This window comes from Talpa occidentalis, unplaced genomic scaffold, assembly GCF_014898055.3.
Source record: "Talpa occidentalis isolate TD23 unplaced genomic scaffold, MPIMG_talOcc4v2.1 talOcc4.9, whole genome shotgun sequence".
Lineage (NCBI taxonomy): Eukaryota > Metazoa > Chordata > Mammalia > Eulipotyphla > Talpidae > Talpa > Talpa occidentalis.
Genome location: NW_023605305.1, coordinates 18,206,414 through 18,226,679, shown reverse-complemented (window position 1 = coordinate 18,226,679; position 20,266 = coordinate 18,206,414). Strand labels below are relative to the sequence as shown.

Here is a 20,266-nt window from a genome sequence, read left to right as displayed (position 1 = left end):
TCCCCAACAAACCCACGTCAATACCTACTCGTTACACCCAGGAGTGGAAGAGGTGAAGGCCCATGTCTAGTTGTCACAATGTCAGGACCAGGCTGGGGCCCCAGCTGGGAGCCTGTTCATCCCCCACATCACTGTGTGCCTCAGGAGGTGGGTGGCCTGCTTCGTCTGAGCCTCACAACAGCTTGGGAGTGGGTGGCATTTCTCCTGTCTGATGAACACGGCACAGTGCCCAGCCAGGAGGGTTTGCCTGGAGCCCCTGGTTCCTGGGGTGCAGGTCAGCTCAGCACCACTCAGGGAGGAGCTCATCCCTTGAGGCCTAGGGATTGGTTAGCTGCTTCTCTGTACTCCCCATGGCACCTGGCCCAGAGCAAGTACCAGTGACTAGGGGAGAGAGGGAAGGGGTGGTGAGGAGTTCGATCAGCAGGACCCAGAAGTGGGCAGGGCCTTGGGGTCAGCACTCTGGTCTCACCACCCCTCAAATGGATACTGCCCCAGCCTCTGTGGTCCCCTTTTTTGACCCCAGAGTCACTTTTCCAAAGCCCCTCCTTCTTCCTTAGCCTTCCGTCCCCCAGGCTCTCCATGAGGACAGAGCCCAGGTCCCTAGGTCTGGCCCCGAGGGCCCCTGGGGCCCGGGCCCAATGAGTCAGCCTCCTCAGGCCTGGCATTCTGCCCCCAGCCCCCACACTAGCCCCAGACGGGTCAGGGACCGTACAGGGAAGGGCTATAGGACACAAAGGTGCATGCACTGGCTTGTTTATTGGGCAGTCTTGGAGACTTAGTAAGGCACAGGGTCCAGGAAAGGGGTGGGTACCCTGGGGGCAGGGCGGGAAGGCCCGGGCTTCAGTGCCGGGCACCCATTGTGGGGCATTCTCCCGCTCTCTGAGCGGCTCTGAGCATTGCTCTTCTTTTGGACCCTCTCCTGGGGAGCCTGAGAACAGGGGCCCTTTTTCCACAAGAGGGTGAGTGTGGGTGACAGGGGGTAAGGGAAGGGAAGAGGCAGCCCCGTGGTCGGGCAGCGGGAGGGTGAGCTCAGGCGTGGCCCTGATGCTCCTCATCCCTGAAGGCACTAAGAATAGAGGGGCCCAGCTCCTGGGCAAGTCCTGGAGGGGGCAGGGGCAGAGACTCCATCCATCCACATTCATGAGCCCCGAGGCACCAGGTGGGCAGGCTGCAGGCGGCTGCTCAGCTGAAGTCGCGGTTGGGCAGAAGGAGAGGGGCCACCAGGGTCCACAGGTAGAGGAGCAGCCCTGCCCAGCTGGCACAGATCTTCACCCACACCGCGGTCCACGTGCTGATCATCTTCCGGGCCTCTCCGGGTCTGCAACAGGCCATCACCCCAGTGAGCTTGACCCCAATCTTAGAAACTGGGTCCTGCCTGGCCTTGACGTTAGAACCTACTTATAATCCCCGATTTCAACTCTGGCTCTTACTCTGTACCTCTAATGCGCATGCCTGACACGGGCCTGATGACCCTAGACACAGCTATTGGCCTGTGCCGCAGACCTGACCCTGATCTCAATTCCAACCTTGACCCCAGTCCTAGATGGTAATTCAGCGGGCTCCCTGGTCCCCGGGGATGGCTGAAACCACAACAGTAACAAACCCTTCTGTGCTATTCTTTCACCTATACTCACATACATGTAATTTTATAAAGTGGGACTAGTAAAAGATCAACAAAAATAACTAATAATACAGTGCAGATATAACAATACGCTGTAATAAAAGTTACGGGAGGGTGCTCTCACGCGCTCTCTCCTTTCAGTGGGCAACTGAAACCGGGGAGTGTGAAACTGTGGGTAAGAGGGGGCTGCCGCCCTGGGGCCTGACTCCTGCTCCCTGACTTTGGGACCCCAGAGCTCCTAACCTCCATCCTGACCACTAACACCGACTCTGACCCTTGACTCCGTAATCCCACTCCTGACTCAGTTCTGATATCTCTGGGCCTTGACCCTGTGACCCCAGTCCTGGCCTCTAACCTTGTGACTCTGATCTTAACTCCTTGGCCTTGCTACTTCAATCTAGCTTTATGACCTCTTAACTCCAATTTTAACCAAATGACCAAATTTGTCACTTGATTTGGCCCTAATCCCAGCCCTTGACCTCTGGACGCCTACCTATTCCTAACCTTCTCACTTGGACTCTAAGCCTCTCCCCCTAATCCCAACTCCTCCAACTGTGAGTCCCAAACCTGACCTCATAATCCAAGTCACCACCCCTGGTATGCAAACCCCATCTGCCCTGCACAGGGCCTGCCTGTGAGCCTCACTTTCCCCACCTCCTGTGAACTTCACTTTTCAGGCACTTAGTGAAGGTGTCAGGAACTGAGAACACTAGTGCCGAGGCAGGAAACTAGGGCATGCAGGAGGCAGGCTCTTCGGAAGGCCCCAGATAAGACACCTCCGCCCCCAAGCCTGAGTAGTCAGCACAAGCCAGGGAGGTGCCAGGGGAGGGGGCATGTGGCCCAGGCACCCCATTGGCCCTGCCCATGCCCAGCAGGCCCCACACACCTGTACCAGTTGGTGAGTGTCATCATGATGTGCAGGGAGGCAAGCAGCAGGCAGAAGTGGAAGAAGGAGTAACTGTAGGTGACGCCATCCTGCTCATTGTCAAAGGCCCGAACCTCGCCGCCCAACACTTGCTGCTGCTGCTGCTGCTGCTGCTGCATGACCTCCAGCATGGGCGGGCACTCCTCTGTCTGCATCAGGCTGTTCACCTGCGGGTGGTCGGAGGAGCGCAGACTTCGGGGAGGGAGGAGGGCGGTGGTCAGGTAGGCGGCACCAGGGCCTTGGGAGCCATAGCAGTAGCCACAACCATAGGAGGCGCATGGTCCCAGACCCTTGGGTGCTAGTGACCTGATGGTTAGGTCTTGGGCCCAGGAGTCAACTCTACCCCTGAGTCTGTGTTTTCTCCACTGTAAATTCAGGATAACAGCACCTCCCCTATAGGACTGCAAGGAGGATTAAATAGAATAAGGATGTAAAGGCCCCAGCACTGCTCCAGGCCAAGAGCAAAATTAAATAGAGTCACTATTTTCTGGATGTTCAGGTGCGATTTCTATAAACATGTATTGAGTACCTAGAACTGCGAAACATGTAGCAGGTACTACCTTCACCAACAGTGTTAATAATTAACGATGCTCATTTGCAATTAAGTTTGTTTCCTTTTATTAGATGTCGGTAGTTTTACCAATGACGTCCCTTTTCTTCAAGTTCACAATAAAAAATACGAACAATTATAATGATTTTGTCATTGCTTTTCTATCATGAAGTCTCGGTGTCTTTCACGGTATTTAAGAGTTTGAGACACACTAATTTGCCAAACCAGCTTACCTTTTGAAAAAAATGTGAAACAGGAGACCTAGATTCCAGCCCCACCCCAGAGGGTGAGAAATCACCCCTGCCGAGCTTCAACCAACATCACCACCATGTGGCAATCTAGTGCTTTAGGGAGTTCAGATCTGGGGAGATCACTGGGGGCTGCACCATCACCCGTGGCCCCTGCCCTGGTGGCGGTTTATGCTTCTTTGCTTTCTGTGTTTTAAGAACTGTGCTAAGAGGAGATGTAGCAGTCTGGCACCAGAGTCCACACTCGTATGCCCTCGCTAAGAAGCCCCTTTTAAAAAAGCTGCCATGTGATCATTAAGTACAAGCCTCCCTGTCTTGTGGGAGCACAGGAGCATGAGAGGTTATCACCCTTCTTTTACTGAGGAGGACACAAGCTCAGAAAGGGGGAGCCACTGACCCCAGGCCACCCAGCAGGTGAGTGACAACACCTGGACTCCCTGACCCCAATCCAGGTCCTTCCCCGACCTCACAAGTCCCTGCACCCACCTGAGCTGAGCATGTGGCAGTTTGGTGTTCAGTTAAAGGCCCTGAGTCAGGAGGCAAGGCCGAGCCCCACCTCTGTTGCCCCATGATACGGTGTCCCCTGAAGGACTGAGTTTCCCCACCTGCACAAAGCAGGGACTGGACATGCTGCTTGCCAGGGGCACCTTGTAACCTGTACCTCAGCTTCCACCTCCTCCCCTTCCAGGCCCCTAATCATGATCCCTCCCCAGATGCCATATCCCCACCATACCTGATGAAGAGGGTGCACAGGATGAAGACGATGAGACCCACGATGCTCGGCGCATCCCACCAATGAGTCTCATAGTTCTCGGGGCCAGCCAGGCCCGAGCCATTGCTGAAGCGGGTCAGCAGATGGGGGTTGCATTCCTGGTCTGGGGATGGAAGCACAATCACCCTCAGCACCGGCAGGGCAGATCTGAGGAGCCAGGTAGCCGTGAGGACAGGCAGAGAGCCAACCCAGATGGACACTAAATTCCAACTCCAGAAATGTGCTGAGCAGATAAAATGTAAAGACAACTCCAGGATGAGAAGGGGCCCTTTCTCCCCCTCGAAGAACTGTCTGGAAATGGGCCGTAGCCATGATATGCCCAGAGGGCAGCCGCTAGCCCGAGGACAAGGCCCACCTCCTCAAAGGGCTTACTCACCCGGGACGTTGGACAGGGCTAGCCAGGTGACAAACATGGTGTAGAGGGTGATGACTGAGGCCTGCAGCAGACCTGAGTTGGGCTGAGCTTCCTGGTAAAAGCAGTCCATCAGTAAGACTCTGCCAGACCTGAGGAAGCCCACTCACCCCCAAGCAGGAGGCCTCAGAAACCCCAAACACTCTAGAAACCCCATCCCACCCCAAACTCTTTGGGAAAACACCCTGTTACCTACCACCCACCTCACTCACCCAGGGGATGGAATCCTAACTCTCATAACAGATTATTGCTCTGTTAAGAACTCTTCAAAGGGGGCATCTCATCACACTCTGAGCTAAAGCCTCCTGGTCTACACCTGACCCCCTGCCAAACTCCTCACTGCTGACCACACTCCAGCATGGAGGCCTCCCTGCTGGCCAACCTCTCTCCTACCCCAGGGCCTTTGCACTCACTGTGACCCCTCTCCCTTACATGTTTCTCCCTGTTTAGTATCCAGTCCCTCAGACAGTTCCTATTTAGTAGTCAGACCTCAGCTCAATCAGGACTCCCAACAAGGCCCCTAACCCCTGACTACCACAGCCCCTGCTAGCCCACCTACCTTTTAGCCACACTCCCTTTTATTTTCACATAGCACTTATTCAAAATCGCCTTACTTGGCCTAGTATTCTCTGTCCTCACCACACACACACACACACACACACACACACACACACTTGAAAATATAAATCAGAACTCCACAGTTAAAAGCATAATCTCTGGAGCCAGTCTGCCTGGGTCCAAACCCCAGCTCCACCGCCTACTAGCCATGTCACCTCACTCGAGTCTCTACCTCTCTAAGCCTCCCACCTTCTCATCTGCAAAATGGAAATGATGATCAGTGCAAGAATAAAATGACATGAATGATAACAGCCAGGGTGTGATGGGCATGCCATCTCGTATCTGATGATATACACACTAGGCACTGCTCTGAGTGTTCATAAATGTGACCTCAACCCTGAGAGTAACTCCAAATAGTAGGCATTACTCCGTTCTACATCTGAGAAGAGGGAAGCATGGAGCGGTTAAGACACTTTCCAAAGACATCCAGCAAGTAGATATGGAAGTCAAAACTCCAACCTAGGTAGGCTGACGTGGGCGCCCACACTCTTAGCCCAAGCCTCAGAGACTGACAGGCCCAGCCTCAGCCTCCAGGTTTCCCACAACAAGTCCCACACACCGTGGGGCCTGGTTTCAGTCTTACCTGGACCTTGGGCAGGACAGCAGCAATGGAGACGCAGACACAGAAGGTGAGGTTGAGGCTGATGAAGATCTTGCCCTCGTGGCAGGCACCAGGCTGGGTGTAGTAGACGAACATCAGCGCCACAGCCGCGAGGGACAATGAGTAGAAGAGGAAGGTGAAGAAGAAGAGGCCTGGCCAGGAGGAGCAGCAAAAAGGGGGGTCAGGAGGTCTGTCTCCTTGGCTTGTCACTCACCAATGCCTCTGTGAGGATCTGCCCTATGTTGAACTCAAACAGCTCACTTGCCATAAGTAAGGCAACCGTAAAAATAAAACAAGGGATATAAAAGTCTTTTTAAAAATTAACTAAAAAATTTAACGAAAAGAGAGAAAATGAATTAGCCTTGTGCTGATCTGCTCTCTCCATTAGGCAGTCTGGTGGTTGTGGGGGACAGGAGGGTTAAACCAGCACCCAGGTGAGCCTTTTTTCTTGATCCATCAGGCAAAAATGAAAGAACTAACTAGGGACTCACACCACCACCGGGGTTTCAGTGACCGATTGTCACTTGAAGTCTGGTCTGCCTGTGTGTGGCCCTTTCCGCAAGAACAGCCAAGCCTGGGCCTCCCTGGTGGCGCAGGGGTTAAAGTCTAAGTTCTATCAAGCTATTGTCAGCCACTGCAGCCTGAGTTGGCTCCCCGGCCAGGTTGCTGACCCACAGGGTGCAGCAGACCTCTCCTGCCTCACCCGCTGCTCCCCTCAACAGTGTATTTCAGTCAATCCACCTGTTCTGCTCCCCACTCTGTCTCTCGTGCATCTTCTCACTCCCTGCACCTCTGCCCTACACCCCAGTTCTTGTATGTATAAATAAATAAAATAAATCTTTAAAAAAAAAGAAAGAACAGCCAAACCTGACCCTCCAAGGCCTCCCCAGTTCAGCTCTCCCCCAGCACTCCCTGAAGTCACCCTTCACATATCCCCTTTCTCTACATCTGCCCTGAGAGGCCCTCTAGGTTTGCATCTAGTTGCAGGGACTCCTGAGTTCCGAGGTCACACCAGGCCCCTCAGGGAGGTCAGCGGGCAGCACTGACCTGCGTACCATGCCCGGGAGTCACATTCCTCGGCCTTGCACAGCCACCGCTGGTTCCAGCTGTGCGCAAAGTCAATGAACAGCACCAGCTGGATCAGGATGAAGAAGAAGGAGCCCACCACGCCAAAGTAGAACCAGACTGGGGGGGAGAAGGGAGTCAGGGCAGGAGGTCGGTCTGGGGGGCAGCAGCCTGAGAGCCAGGGCCTGTGAGCCCCCCGCCCTGGTGCAGGCACAGTCCCACATGCTCCCAGTTACACACACTTAGTCATTCAGCCACCATTTGTGCCATGCCCTACATGGGGACGCTGAGAAGCCAAGTCCCGGCCCCAGGGAGCCCCTAGTCATGCAGAGAGGCAGTGTGGCAGGTATGGGTCAGGAGCAAGGTGGGTTCCCCCAACCACCCCTCACTGCTCCTGGAGGGGGGACAAGGACCCAGCCAGCAGTCAGGGGTCCATGTGCCAGGGCCAAGAGCAACCTCCGCCAGCGCCCCTCCCTCTGAAGACCCACCCTCTCCCCCCCAGGCCGCCTACTGTCAGAGAAGGAGCCATCGGGGATGTAGAAGGCGCCCACGGTGATGCCCAAGAAGATCAGGAATTTTAAGAGCCAAAACCTGGGGGCAGAGGGAGATGGATGAGTGCGCAGGGGGAGGTGACAGGAGGTCAGACGGGACTGATCTCCAGAACCGCACCCCCCAAAGAACAGTGGTACTTGGAGAGGTGCAGTGGCATTTCTGGTTGTGATGGGCATGAAAAATCTGTCCTAGTCCTAGAAAAAGCCTGAGGGGCAGAGGAAAGGCCCATGTCAGGGTGAGGGTGTCACCTGGGTTCTAGCCCCAACTATGTCACAGAGTGCTGTGTGGCTTGAGGTATGTTGTTGCCCTCTCTGTGCTTTATTTCCTCATCTGAGAAATGGCAATGACCAAATGAGCTGATCTCTCTGCTATGCCCTCCTGGCTGCCTGAGGGGCGGGTCTGGGCATCCCTGAATCGGGCAGAAAAGGGGAGAACCACTGCAGGAGGGTGCCAGGGAGCAGGTGGCGACCCTTCCTCACCCGTTTTGGATGGCAGCCCTGGGGTCCCGGCTGCTGCGCACACAGATCATGATCATGGTGAAAAGGAAGAAAAAGGCCGTCATAGCAAAGCACATTCGGTACACAGCACGGTGGCCGAGCAGGGAGCCACAGTCGATGTGGCCCTGCAGGATGACGGAGGTCCCAGATCCCTCCTCACACACCCAGGGCAGCTGTGGAGACAGACAGAGCAGCGTGAAGACCCCGCCTACCCACCCACCACCCTGGGCCCGTGGGAGCCTGATCCTCTTTCCATCTCCCACCCACCTCCGGGGCAGAGGTCTGCGAGTGAGCCCCCCTGAGACAGCGGGTCTGTTACATCCAGTCTCCGAGGGTTTCCCTGTTCTCACCCCCACAGCTTCAGGATTTCCCAAAGTGGTGATCAAGCTGGGCTTGATCGTGAAAGCAGGGACCATTTGCTCCAGGCCAGTGTCACGGGGGTAATGCTGATTAATATAAGCTTTTCCAAGGGGACCGTGGTTTATGAGAAATGAGAATTCCCAGGTGAGGTTTAACCCCTCTTTCCTCCCCATGGCCAAGGGCCATTGGTGCCCCAGACACTCCTGCCACCCCTTCCTGACTCGCTGGATCCCAAGCCTGGGCTCCCTTGCCTGAGCCCTCTCCAGACACGGGGCCGGTCCCTACCTCCCAGGTGCTCACCTTGTGTAGCTGACTCTCCACACTGGGACTCAGCATGATGATGCACACCAGCACCCCCAGGAGGAGGAAGACGGTGAAGATGAGGCGGGTCACGGTGGAGTTGGGGCTGGAAGGGCAGCAGCTACACAGGATGCAGGGGGCAGAGCCACAGAGGCAGGAGGCCTGTGGAGACAGCAGGGGTGCCCTTACTCCTGCCTCTCCCCTCCTGTGTCCGAACACACAGCACCCACCACCTGCCACTGGATGCCTCCAAGTCTGCACTTAGCCCAGCTGAGCCTCACCAGGCAGGGTGCTCAGCAAATCAAGCCCCCAAAAGGCTGAGTGACACTTTTTCTTCCTTTGGAGGTAGCAGAGTAGTAAAAAAAAAAAAAAACATCTAGGAGGAGCCTCCTTGATGGCTCAAGGGGTTAAGTCTCAGCACTATGAAGCTGTAACAGGGTGGTCCCCAGGAAAGGGGGAGGTTCCCTGCCCCACCCAAGGGAGGGTGGAGCTGAGCAGGAAGAGGAGAAGCTGAAGAAGAGACTGAGGAAGGAAGCAGGATGGAGCCAGGAGACCTGGAGGAGGCGCATGGAGCCTAGAGACACGTGAAGAAACTGCGCTTGTCTTTTGGTCATGGACTGGGTGACACAGATGTGGGTGAGACCCGTGGGGAGGTGACCATGGCAGCTTTTATCTTGATGTGGATTTTGCTCTTTTCCTTCCGAGCTTGTCCGGTTGTTTCTGGCCCTTTTCTGTGGGTCCCCACTGGAAGATGCTTTAGACTCATGGCAGGCTTTAGGGCCTTGTTCTGGGCCAATCCCATTTGGATGGACTTTTACCCACGAGGGGATGGGTAACTCTGGATGCTTCATTTAGAAACTAGACTCTTTGCCTTACCTGTATTGTTTCCTAGTTTTATTAAAGTTCCTTCCCATTAAAGTCTCCTATGTTTTGTGTTGATGCGGCGGATGGCAGAACCCATGTAGAATAGGCAGGTTTGCGGGGTTTGGGTTGCCCCTCTCCCTGTCCTATAACAAAGCTTTCCACAGCCACTGCATCACAAATTCAATCCCCAGACAGGGAGCTACCCACATGGTGCAGCAGACCTCTCCTATCTTGCCCGCTGCTCCCCTCAGCAGTGTATTTCAGTCAATCTGCCTGTTCTGCTCCCCACTCTGTCTCTGGTGAATCCTCTCACCCCTTGCACCTCTGGTCTGCAACCCAGTTCTTACATACATAAATAAAATAAATCTTTAAAAAAAAAAATCCAGGAGGCCAGTTCTGCCACTGATAAGCTGTGTGGCCTTCTACAACACACTCAACCTCTCTGAACCTCAGTTTCATGTTCTATAAAATGAGAATCATAATGTACCTACTTTGCATGGCAGTTTTAAGAATGAAAGGAATTTTAAATTGTATTACCTCAGACTTCCTTTTCCCCTTAGTTTTCCTCCACAGGACTTACTATCATCTGAAGGACTTGATATTTTGCTTAGGTTTGTCTGCCTCCCGTTTCTAGCATGTAAGCTCCTACAGGACAGGAATTGCTGTTTGTTTTGTTCACTGTGGTAATCCCAGAGATTGGAACAGTTCCCAGCACATAATTAGGAGCTCCATGACTGTTGAACAAATGTCACGTATGTAGCAGATTACCAGACCTCCAGAAACAACAGGCACAGGATAAACGTGTCTAATTAATGGAGTGAAGAACTGTTCTTGGCTGTGACCTGCTTTGGACAGGAGAATTCTTGGGGCTTCTCTGCACAAGCTAGTAGCAGCCTCTCCCCTCACTGGACTGGCTGAAACACTGAGGGGGATGACGCCATACCATTCACAACTAGTACTCCAAAAGCAGACTCACCCTGAGTCTGAGAGCCAGGTCTACAGCCCAGCCTTTGAAGAATTGTGCCCTCATCTAGTAAACATATGGTAAACTGTTAACCCTCCCCCAAAGAGCCCCAACTCCTCACTTAGGTATTTGAGTCTGGAGAGCAAGAAAGACCCAGGCCCAGACCTCCTGGTGCTCCCAAGGCAAGGAAGACATGCAACAAACCCTTTCATCCAACAGGGGAGGTGGTAAGAAGCAGACAGGCAACCACGAGAGACCCACAGGGCCTACTTTAGATTAGGGGTTGGCGGGTCACTTCCCAGAAGTGCATTTGGATTGAGCTGAAGAATGAGGAGACCAAGGGGAAGAGTGTTCCCCACAGAGGGACTAGAGCCTGGGCAGGGCCGGGCAGGCAGGAGCTGGGGCCCTGGAGGAATAGAACGAAGGTCCTGAGTGCTGCACCTCCCCCTGCAGTGACCTTTAGGGCTAACCGTCCCTAGGTCCGGCTGGGCAACCAGCGCGCAGGGGGAGAACAGCAAAACCCTCTGAAGACATACCTGCTGCACCTCCCCCCGCAGTGACCTTTAGGAATGGCTTTCGCCACGGTCCCTAGGTCCGGCTGGGCAGTGTGCAGGGGGAGAACAGCATAACACCCTGAAGCAGAGGAAGTACAGCGGAAGTTCCCTGAAAAGACAAGCTTATCAAAAGATAACGACCACCAGGAACCACTACAAGAATGCTAAAAATCTTATCCTGTCTTTCTAGAACTACAAACTTTAATCCCTTATTGTCTTTCTAAACTTCCTTCTTTCTTCTATAAAAGTCATTGCTTGTTATGTAGATCACCTCCCTGATGGTGATAGACTGAGCCCATGAGCAAGCTAATTTCTTTGATATTCATTGTCCCTGTGCCTTTGGAAAACATATATATTGGTCACAAACTCAAAGAAAATTACACTCAGATTTTCACTCTTGAAGTGTGTCTGTTTGTCATTTCCTTCACCGACGCCCTGACCACCCTGCACGCTTCTCTCAACCCTGAGGTGGGCTCATCGTCTACTGCTGTGCTGGTCCGCAGCACCTGAGGACAAAGCTTCAGGAGCAGCCAGAGTGGTTGGTAAGTCTCGAGGCCAGGCTGGCATGGCAGGGCTCTGGCGTTCATCCTAAGAGCAATGGGCATTCACTTGAGAATTTATAGCCAGGAGGGATAGAAACAGCCTTACACTGAAGGATCAGCTGTGTGGGAGCAGGCTGAAAGGGGCCCCTCACTCCTCTGAGACTCCCACCTTGCTCTCTGGACCAGTCATAAGGTGTACGGCGCACTCTGGGGTAGCTGCCTTCTCAGGGAGACGCTCCTTCTTACCTACCTCTCTCACACACAAAGCCAGGTGCAACATGGATGCTAAATTAAATGCTTGCGGAATGAAATCCTTCCGCGCGATCCACAGTTTAACAGTGAACCCATCCCGCAACTCTGGTACATCTTGCAGCCTTCACCCCAAACCCTGTCTCCTATCTATGGCTGCCTTTTGTGGGTGAGGGAATAAGCAAATGCCAAGAGTGCTTTGTAAACCATAAAGAGAATTCTGGCTATCAGACAGAGCATATTATTAGTCCCATTTTACAAATGAGGAGATCAGAGAGTTCTAGAACTTGCCAGAAGTCACACAGTAAGTGGACAGCAGTGCTGAGACTCAACCATAATGGCCACCATTTCTTAATAGTGAGTCCTGGCATCTAGCTACATTGACCTCACTAACACGATGAAATATGCATGTTGTTGCCTCCTGTTTACAAATGTGGAAACTGAGACTCAGAGGTGACATGACCAAGATCACAGAGAAAGTAAGGTAAAGAGCTGGGATTCGTGCTCTACTCTGTTGGCACCAAGAGCCCCCTCATTGATGGCATTTCATTTAATTACAAAACACTCCAATGATAAAAGCAATCCTTCCACTGGCAGAGAAAAACCAAGCAATTCTCAGGAACCAGATGCCCCAGTGCCCGGGTCAGGGCCTGGCTCTGGCTTGTTACCACTGGAGACACAAGAGCTGGCCCTCTGCATCCGGGAGCCTGGTCTCCCAATTCACTCTGGCTCTTGGCAGGCAAAATGTAGGTGTTCCTGACACCTGAACCCTCAGGATTTCCAAGGCCTGGTGGGCCACCAGACACCAGGTCAGAGAGAGGAAAACATGCCTCAGTCCCCAGCGTCCTTGGGATCTGACCCAAGATCCACTTTGGAGGATCTCTCTTCAAAGGACAGAAACTCCAGCCCACAGGAGTCATGGCAGAAACATGTGTCCCCCTTCCCGTACACAGAATTCATGGCGATGGTTCAAAACTGGAAAATAACACGGGGGAATTGAAAAATAACTAACTTCCCATCGACACATCAAGGCTGTCACCCAGAGGGAGCACTCTGATTTATGGAGCAGATGTGAGGTCGTGTTTAATGGGTACAGTCAACTAAACTTAACTGAATGTCAACTATTATCTTAATAAAGTTGATTTTATTATTAAAATAAACATTTTAATTAAGAAAAAAACACTAAAATAGGCACACGCTTTAGGTATTCTGAGCTTATTAGAATCTCAAGAAATTGAAGATAAGCTGAGCTGATGGAGAACCAGATCAGCAGAGTGTATGGCATGTTCAGAGTACAAAAGATAAAAGTCAAGTCTCCAGGCTGAGCACAAGGAGGACCAATGCTTATGATACACGTGAAAGGCGGAGGCGAACTATCCAACTTCCTGCACTAGGATCACCCTCTGAGGCAGTTCTGGAAAGCACCAGAACACAAAAGTGGTTGAATCTTAGCGCCAGCCAGGTTCTCAGAACCGAGAAGGCAGAAGTGGTTCTTAGGCCTTACAGCTGCAAGATTCCTGGCTGTCGGCTGTTGGTCTGTGCAGCCTCCCAAATGAGGACTCGGGCACCGACAGCCTTTGCTCTCCAACCCTGCCAATGACAAGGAGCTCACTCCCTCCCCAGGCAAGCTGGGCCGCTCAGGAGGCAGCCGTGAGCAGTGTGGTGTGCACAGTGTGGCATGGCGGGGACGTTGTCACTGAGTCATTCACACTCTTTCCTGGTTGTCTCAAGAGCCAGGAAGTCAGGTTGGTGGACCCACTCCTGGGGCAGGTGGGTGGGTGGGAGAGGCTGAGAGCTGGGGTCACGGTTGAAAGTTATTCTGTTGAAAACAATCTGATCTTCCACTTGTGGTTTTACTCAAAAGAATGGTAGGCAGGGACCTGGACAGACATGCTCACGGCAGTGTTACAGTAACTCAAAGGAGGAAGCAACCCAAGGGCTCAGTGACAGATGAGTGGATAAACAAAATGCAGTCCAGGTGCAAAACATGGGAAGTTATTCAGTCAGAAAAGGAATGCCATCCTCAAACATGCTACAACACAGACAAGTCTGAGGGCATCACACTAAGTGAAACTGCCCTCACCAAAGACTGAGACCCCCGGCCTTGTCAGAGTCACAGAAATCTGGCAGGGAGGGGAGAGAGAAGAGTGGGAAGTGATCGGATGGGTAAGGAGTTGGGGAAGAAGAAAAAGTTCTGGAGGTGGATGGTGGCAGTGACTGCACAACCACATGGAGGTCCTAAAGAAATGCTGAAAAAATAAAGGTAAACTGAACTACACAGATTAAAATGGGGAAAAATGATACATTTTATGTTAGGTATATTTTACAGCAATAAAAAAGAAGGGGTAGGGAGTTCCGAAGGAAGAGCAGGACGTCTGGCAGGCAGGGAAGGGAAGGCTATCCCTGCAAAGGGAATAAGGCAGGCAGAGGAAGGTGGTGTTTTCGGGCGTGAGCAAGAGAAGACGCTAGAGTGGCCATGGGGGTGACTGTGGAGGTCAGGACTCTGCCCTGAAGGCAGGGGGAACCACTGCTGAGGAAGAGGCATAGCATCAAACTTGAATTTTAGAAAAAGCCCCTAGGCCACAGAATGGTCAAAAGACCCAGAGGCAGCTGTGGGGCCTCCTTTCAGGAATCCAGAGAACTCATGCTGAGGGAGGGACAGATTCTAGCATTCTCGTCATGTGCTTTAGCCAACAGCATGTCCTGCGTAGACAGGATGACGCGTTTGGGATACCATTCATTTTGATATCAAAAAAGGAGCAATCCATGTCTAATAGAGATCATGTTTCCTAAAATAAATGACAAGCTCCTTGAAGGCGAAAAGAAAACTTAAAATGGTAAAACTTTCTGTTATGTATATTCACCACAATGAAACAAAAACCTGGTCCCAGCATGGGCAGGCCACACCTTGCAGACTTGGTGAATGACCCCACTACTGGCTTGGCCCCCTTAGGACCAGGCAAACACAGGAGAAGAGGTCGGCTCAGAAATACTCCCAGCACACTCACCCCTGCACCCCGCAATGCTAAAAGGGGTCCTAGTGCCCTCTGCCATCCGCTCACATGAGTCTCTTTTCTCCTCCGTGGACTCAGCTTCTTCAGCTGTAAAATGGGCTCCTGAGCAGGATGGTAAACTGGCTCAGAGCCCAGGCTCTCCAATCAGACAGCCACGGACTTGCCTGGCCTCACCTCTTCCTCAAATGTGGTCTCGGGCACGGGGCCGCGGCCCCCAGTTTCCTGCTAGACCAGCTGGCAACTCACCCCTGTCTCATTTCATCCCCGCGATGGGCTGAGAGGCAGGTGCCAGTGTTCTGTCCACTTCACACACAAGGAAAGAGCAAAAAGTGAGCACCCCCAGACACGCAGCAGAGAAGGGGCACATCCAGGATTCCGGGTCCATGTATGGCTGGGGCGAAATCATCTTCGCTCCCTAAGCTAGCGTCCTCATCCATGAAATGGGAATAATAGGAACTGCCTCGCTGGGGTCACGGCGAGGATTAACACAACACCCATATAAAGCGCTCACTCTGGTGCTGGGCCTGGCACCGCTCGGCAGCACTGGCCCATGGGTGCTGGCCGACAGTAACAACACAGCTGTTGGGGGTGCCCACTGGTATCATCATCTGTAAAAATGGTAACTAGGCCACAGGCCTGAGAACCAGTGAGATGGCAGGGGTGTGGGGCTCAGTTCAGTAGGTGCTCAGTAAATATCAGAGGCCAGAACCCCAAGAGGAAGCCCCGGAGCAGGGGAGGCTGACCCCTTGCAGATATCAGAACTAAGTTAACTTCCCATCTACCCTGGGCCAGCCCTGTCCTGAGCTGGCAGCCAGGATGTGAACGGAGGGTGGCCCTGGAAGAGGCCTGGACCAGGAATCAGATTTTAATCCTGACTGTGCAGTTCCCCCATCCTGCCACTGTGCAGCCTTAGGTGAGTCAGCTAACCTCTCTGGGCTGCCTTTCCTCATCTGAACTGGGGGTTTGAGCAGACCTGTCAGGTGCCTTCTGGTCTCAGTTGTAGGATTCTGTGACTCAGGCACTTGGCTCCACGGGGAATTCTCCACCCACTTTTCCAAGATAATAATAACCACAGCTCCCATTTGGAGCAGTCACTATATGGGAGGAACTGGGCTGGGCACTTTTTCACCTTCCCCACAGCATTATGTGGGAGGCAGATGAGAAGCACCAGAGACTGGGTGGTCTCCCCTCAACATCTTCTAGCCCCCCGCCCCCCACCGCTCCAACCAGAAGGAAATCTGGTGGAGTTTGGGGGCGTCTTCCCTCTCCCACTAGAAAGCAAATCCTTCCAGGCCAAAGATTCAGGCTGAACCCTAAATTCACTGGGGAGGGAGGGAGCTCAGGGACTATCTCATGAGTCCTCTTTCTACACACACACACACACACACACACACACACACACACACACACACTCTCACACTCTTCACAAATGGGGAAACATGCCCAGAGAAGAGATCTGTCCAGGGCCCCCACCCCACAGCCTCTCGGAACAGATACCATCCCCAGAAAACGACTTGTAAATCTTAAGATCCCCATCACCCTGCCCCTGCACCCCATCCTACACACGAATCGGGGACAAAGGAAAGCAAGTGCGGAGACTCGGCAGCCACCAGACTCCCCCCGTCACTCTCTCTTTGTGTGGGGCAGGGGGGGAGGGGGCTGCCTGAATGAACCTCAGATTTAATGAGAGAAAGCGGGGAAGGAGCGGGGGCTGGGAAAGGGAAGGAGCAGGGGCCTCGGGCAGGGGTCTGGCTGAAACTCCTCCCCTCAGCTGGCTGCAGCCCCAAAGGGGAGGCTGGCTGCCCCTCCGACCCCCCAGGCCAGGCCACCGGGCCCCCCCACCCCAGCACACACCCCGGAATGCCCCAACCACGGGCCCTCCAGCCCCGCGCCCAGCGCTGCTCCGCGCCCCCCACCCTCGCTCAAGGGGAGCCTAGAAAGACGGCGGGGGCTGCCTCCCCACCCCCATTTCGGCGGTGGGGCCCCGGGGGAAGCGTCTGGGGCTGTTGGGGGAGTGCCCAGGAGTGAGCCGGAGCCAGAAACGAGGCCGCCACGGCGGCGGGGCCGGGAGCAGAGAAGCGGATTCGGACAGACGGAGCGACGCGCCGGGACAAAGACGGCGACGGGCCGCGGACGGCTGCAAACGGAGAAACTGAGGCAGCCGGGCAGGCGCGGACGGCCCGCCCCCGCGGGAGAGGCGCCCCGGCAGGCGGGCGGGGGCCGGGCAGGTCGCACAAAGAGTCGGAGTGCGCGCAAGAGGCGCGGCCAGGACATCCCCAAGTTGGGCCGGAGGGGGCCGGGGGGCGATCCCCACCCTGGGCTCTGCACTTCAGTCTCCCGATCCCTGGGACCCGCGCCCGCCGGGGCAGACCCCTCCCCCCGCCCCAGCGCGCCCCAACCCTGCCGAGGCGGTAACCCGAGCCCAGGACCGCAGCGGCCCCGGCGCCCCGGGTCCGGCAGAGGGCGGGGGCCCAGGAGAGATGCCCGGGGGCGCGAGGGCGGGTGCGGGTTCGGAAAGACAAGTTTGAAGGCAGGAAAAGCAGAAACTACTTGGAGGAAGAACACAGGACAAAGTGCCAGGCTGCGGGAGCGGCGGGCGCGGGGTCCGGACTCACGCAATTGATTAGGGAGCAGGCGCCCAGGCAGGCCCCCATGGCGGCGGCGGCGCGGGCGCGGGCGCGGGATCCGGTCCGGGTCTGGCCGCGCTCGGGGCGCTCGGGCTTGGCCCCGCCCCCGCCCCGCCCGGCCGAGCCCCGCCCCGGCCCCGCCCCACCTGCGAAACCGCTCGACGATTTCCGGCCCCTCCCGCCTCCTGGAGCTCACCTGGGGCAGGTGCGCCTGGCGGGACTTGGAGGGAAAGTGACGGGTCCCCCCAGGATTCTGGCGGCCGTGGGAGCCGCCAACCAGACCCGACTCTGATCGGGTTCCTGTCCCGGGCCAAGGCGAGTGCTTAGAAATATTGAGACCTGGGCCTCCCTGGTGGCGCAAGGGTTAAGACGCAACCTATGAAGCTGTCAGCAGCCTCTGCAGCACAGGTCGATCCCCCGCCAGGGGGCTACCCACATGGCGCGGCAGACCTCTCCTGACTCGCCCGCTGCTCCCCTCAGCAGTGTACTCCGGTCCATCTTCCTGTTCTGTTCCCCACTCTGTCTCTGGTGAATCCTCTCACCCCCCACACCTCTGGCCTGTACCCCAGCTCTTAAATAAATGAAAGAAAGAAGAAAGAGAGAAAGAGAGAGAGAGAAAGAAAAAAAGAGAGAGACCTGGATGTGAGTCTTAGCGAGGACACAGTGTGACCTCATAGGGAGGGAGAAGCCAAGAAGTGGTTCCCTCTGAGTCCTTGGCAATTGGTGGAGAGCCTCTGAGCAATGCATAGGTGTGTTGAATGATGAAATGATTGCATAAAGAAATCAGCAGTCACTTCCACCCTCTGAGCCTCAGTTTCCCCATCCATAAAGTTAGGCTATCTACCTCTTTGGGCTGTTTTTGGGCTGTTACAACACACAGTAGATGTTTGACAAGTGAGAGTTCCCTGTCACTAAGACCCCAGCTTCACACTGCTTTGGTCCCCTACATCCACTGTTCTTCAAACTGTATGGACTCCTGTCATGCACGCCTGCTCCCCAGAAATGCCCAAACCCAAGCCTCCAGCTAAGGAGGTCAGAAGGTGTGGGTGGGCCACATTCCTGGCAGAAAGCCTAGCAGGTTATGTGGGAGAGACCAGAAGCAGGACTCTCTAATTATTCTCTGTTCACCCTCCAGGCCTCTCCTCATTCAACCCAAGACAGGATAATGTTAAGGAAGGTGCCTCGGGTGCCTTGCAGCTGGCCCTGGGGTCAAAGATCCGCCCTGACTGCATCCGTGGGTGATTCATAAGGCGCCAGGCTGGGGCATTAATTGTGCCAGGACTGTCCTGCAAACACCCCAAGTTGCCCTCCTCCACACTTTCGCCTACATGATGTGCTCCCCTGGAAAGTCCTTCTCTTGCCCCTTTCTACACATCGAAGCCTTGCTAATGCCCCCTATCCTGTCAATGCAGAAAACCATCACCCCCTGGAAACTCCTTGCCCCTTTTGGAAGGCGTATCCTCCTGCTTCCTTGTGCCTCCAAACAGCGTGGGCCTCTGTTATGGCCTCACCAATAACTGGTTGGCCCTAGCTCCAGCACCCTCTGAGCTCACTCACCTGTGTGGTCCCATTCAATGGCCCTGAGAGCTAGGTGAGTCCCCACCCCACCCAAACTCCAAGAAGGAAAGCGATGAGGGGTGCTGACCCCTGAACGAAGCACTTAGTGAACTCTGGTGCTGATTATTGTGGCTGTTTCCATGGGTACTCATGGTGACAGCCCTCAGAAGGGAAGAGCTAGAAGCCCATCCACCCTGGCCTTGACCTCAGAGCCAAGTGACATCTCACTGCCTCTTGACAAATGGAGGTGACAATGTCCTGTCCACCTTTTTTTTTTCTGTCCAAAAACAAGGGCGGTCCTTCCCTGGTCCTAGACCCTTAGGAGACTTGGGGTGCCCCAGGCCTGTCTGATTCACCTCTGGCTGCCCTGGGCACAGCCCAGGGCCCAGGACACACTGAGGCAGGACATGCTTGCTGAGTGACTGAACGCCTGGACTTTACCACACCATTTCTTCATTCTGCTCTGACTGATCCCAGCACGGCCCCCTCCTACCTGGCAATCCTCTGTGCGTGGAACGCCACCAGCGGTGTGAAGAGCACTTTGTGAGCCGCCCACCCCAGGACAACTCCCTTGACACTTCTGCACCCAGGTCCCACTTTCCCCTCCCCCATCCCCTTCCTTGCCCATGACCTGGTCCAGCAGAAAGTGCCCAAGACTAAGAGCAGCAACACCTAATATTCCTACCATAGCCTCTCACACCCTGCTGTCCTGAGGGCGAGGCAGCGACACCTCCACCAACTCCCTGCGATGGGGGTGGTTATCCTGCTTAACCTCACAGAGGGCTATGAGCTTGGAGATAGCAGTGTAAGAAATGGACAGTTGTCTGAAAGGCACCGAGGTTCCTGAGGCTGCAAGGGTAAAGAGACAGCCCCATCTGGTTTTAGATTGATGTTTTCCAGAGCAGGGAAGAGGCTGCCATTATCCTGGCCTCACCCCACCCACATCCCCAAGTCATCGACTTGGAGGGGCCCACCCGCTCAGCGGATAACTCACAGCATCACAGCCTTGCTGCGGTGAGTCTTCCTCTTTCAGCCTCACGCTTCTCATCTGTAAAACAGGGATAATTGTTTTCATTCCAGTTATCTCAGGGAAGATGAGATTGAGGAGATGAAATGAGAAAGCAGATTAAAAGGCTTTGGTTTGTGGGCCTCCCCTGGTGGCACAGCGGTTGAGCGCTGGGCTGCGAAGATGCCCGCGGCCTCTGCAGCGCTGGTTCCATCCCCGGCCCCCAGCGAGGGGCCCACATGGCGCCACAGACCTCTCCTGCCGCGCCCGCTGCTCTCCTCAGCAGTGTACCTAGCTCCTTCTGCCTGCTCTGCTCCCCGCTCAGGCTCTGGTGAATTCTCTCACCCTCCCGCACTTCTGACTGTACC

The 20,266-nt window shown here is 54.6% G+C and overlaps 1 protein-coding gene across 2 annotated transcripts; it reads right to left on the bottom strand.

Annotated features, from left to right (window-relative positions):
* Positions 1–725: 725 nt before the first annotated feature.
* Positions 726–19,916, bottom strand: SERINC2 (serine incorporator 2). Of its 2 annotated transcripts, none has more exons than XM_037499968.1 (10): positions 19,887–19,916; positions 8,522–8,683; positions 7,844–8,034; positions 7,324–7,403; positions 6,795–6,932; positions 5,730–5,899; positions 4,493–4,583; positions 4,078–4,219; positions 2,508–2,738; positions 726–1,318 (listed from the first exon to the last, which is right to left on the bottom strand). In XM_037499968.1, the coding sequence occupies exons 2-10, from the start codon at positions 8,555–8,557 to the stop codon at positions 1,183–1,185; spliced, it is 1,215 nt and encodes a 404-aa protein (XP_037355865.1). In that variant the 5' UTR covers positions 8,558–8,683; positions 19,887–19,916; the 3' UTR covers positions 726–1,182. The 2 variants fall into 2 exon arrangements, with proteins under 2 accessions (XP_037355865.1, XP_037355864.1); XM_037499967.1 differs by lacking the exon at positions 19,887–19,916 and adding an exon at positions 17,324–17,382.
* Positions 19,917–20,266: the final 350 nt, after the last annotated feature.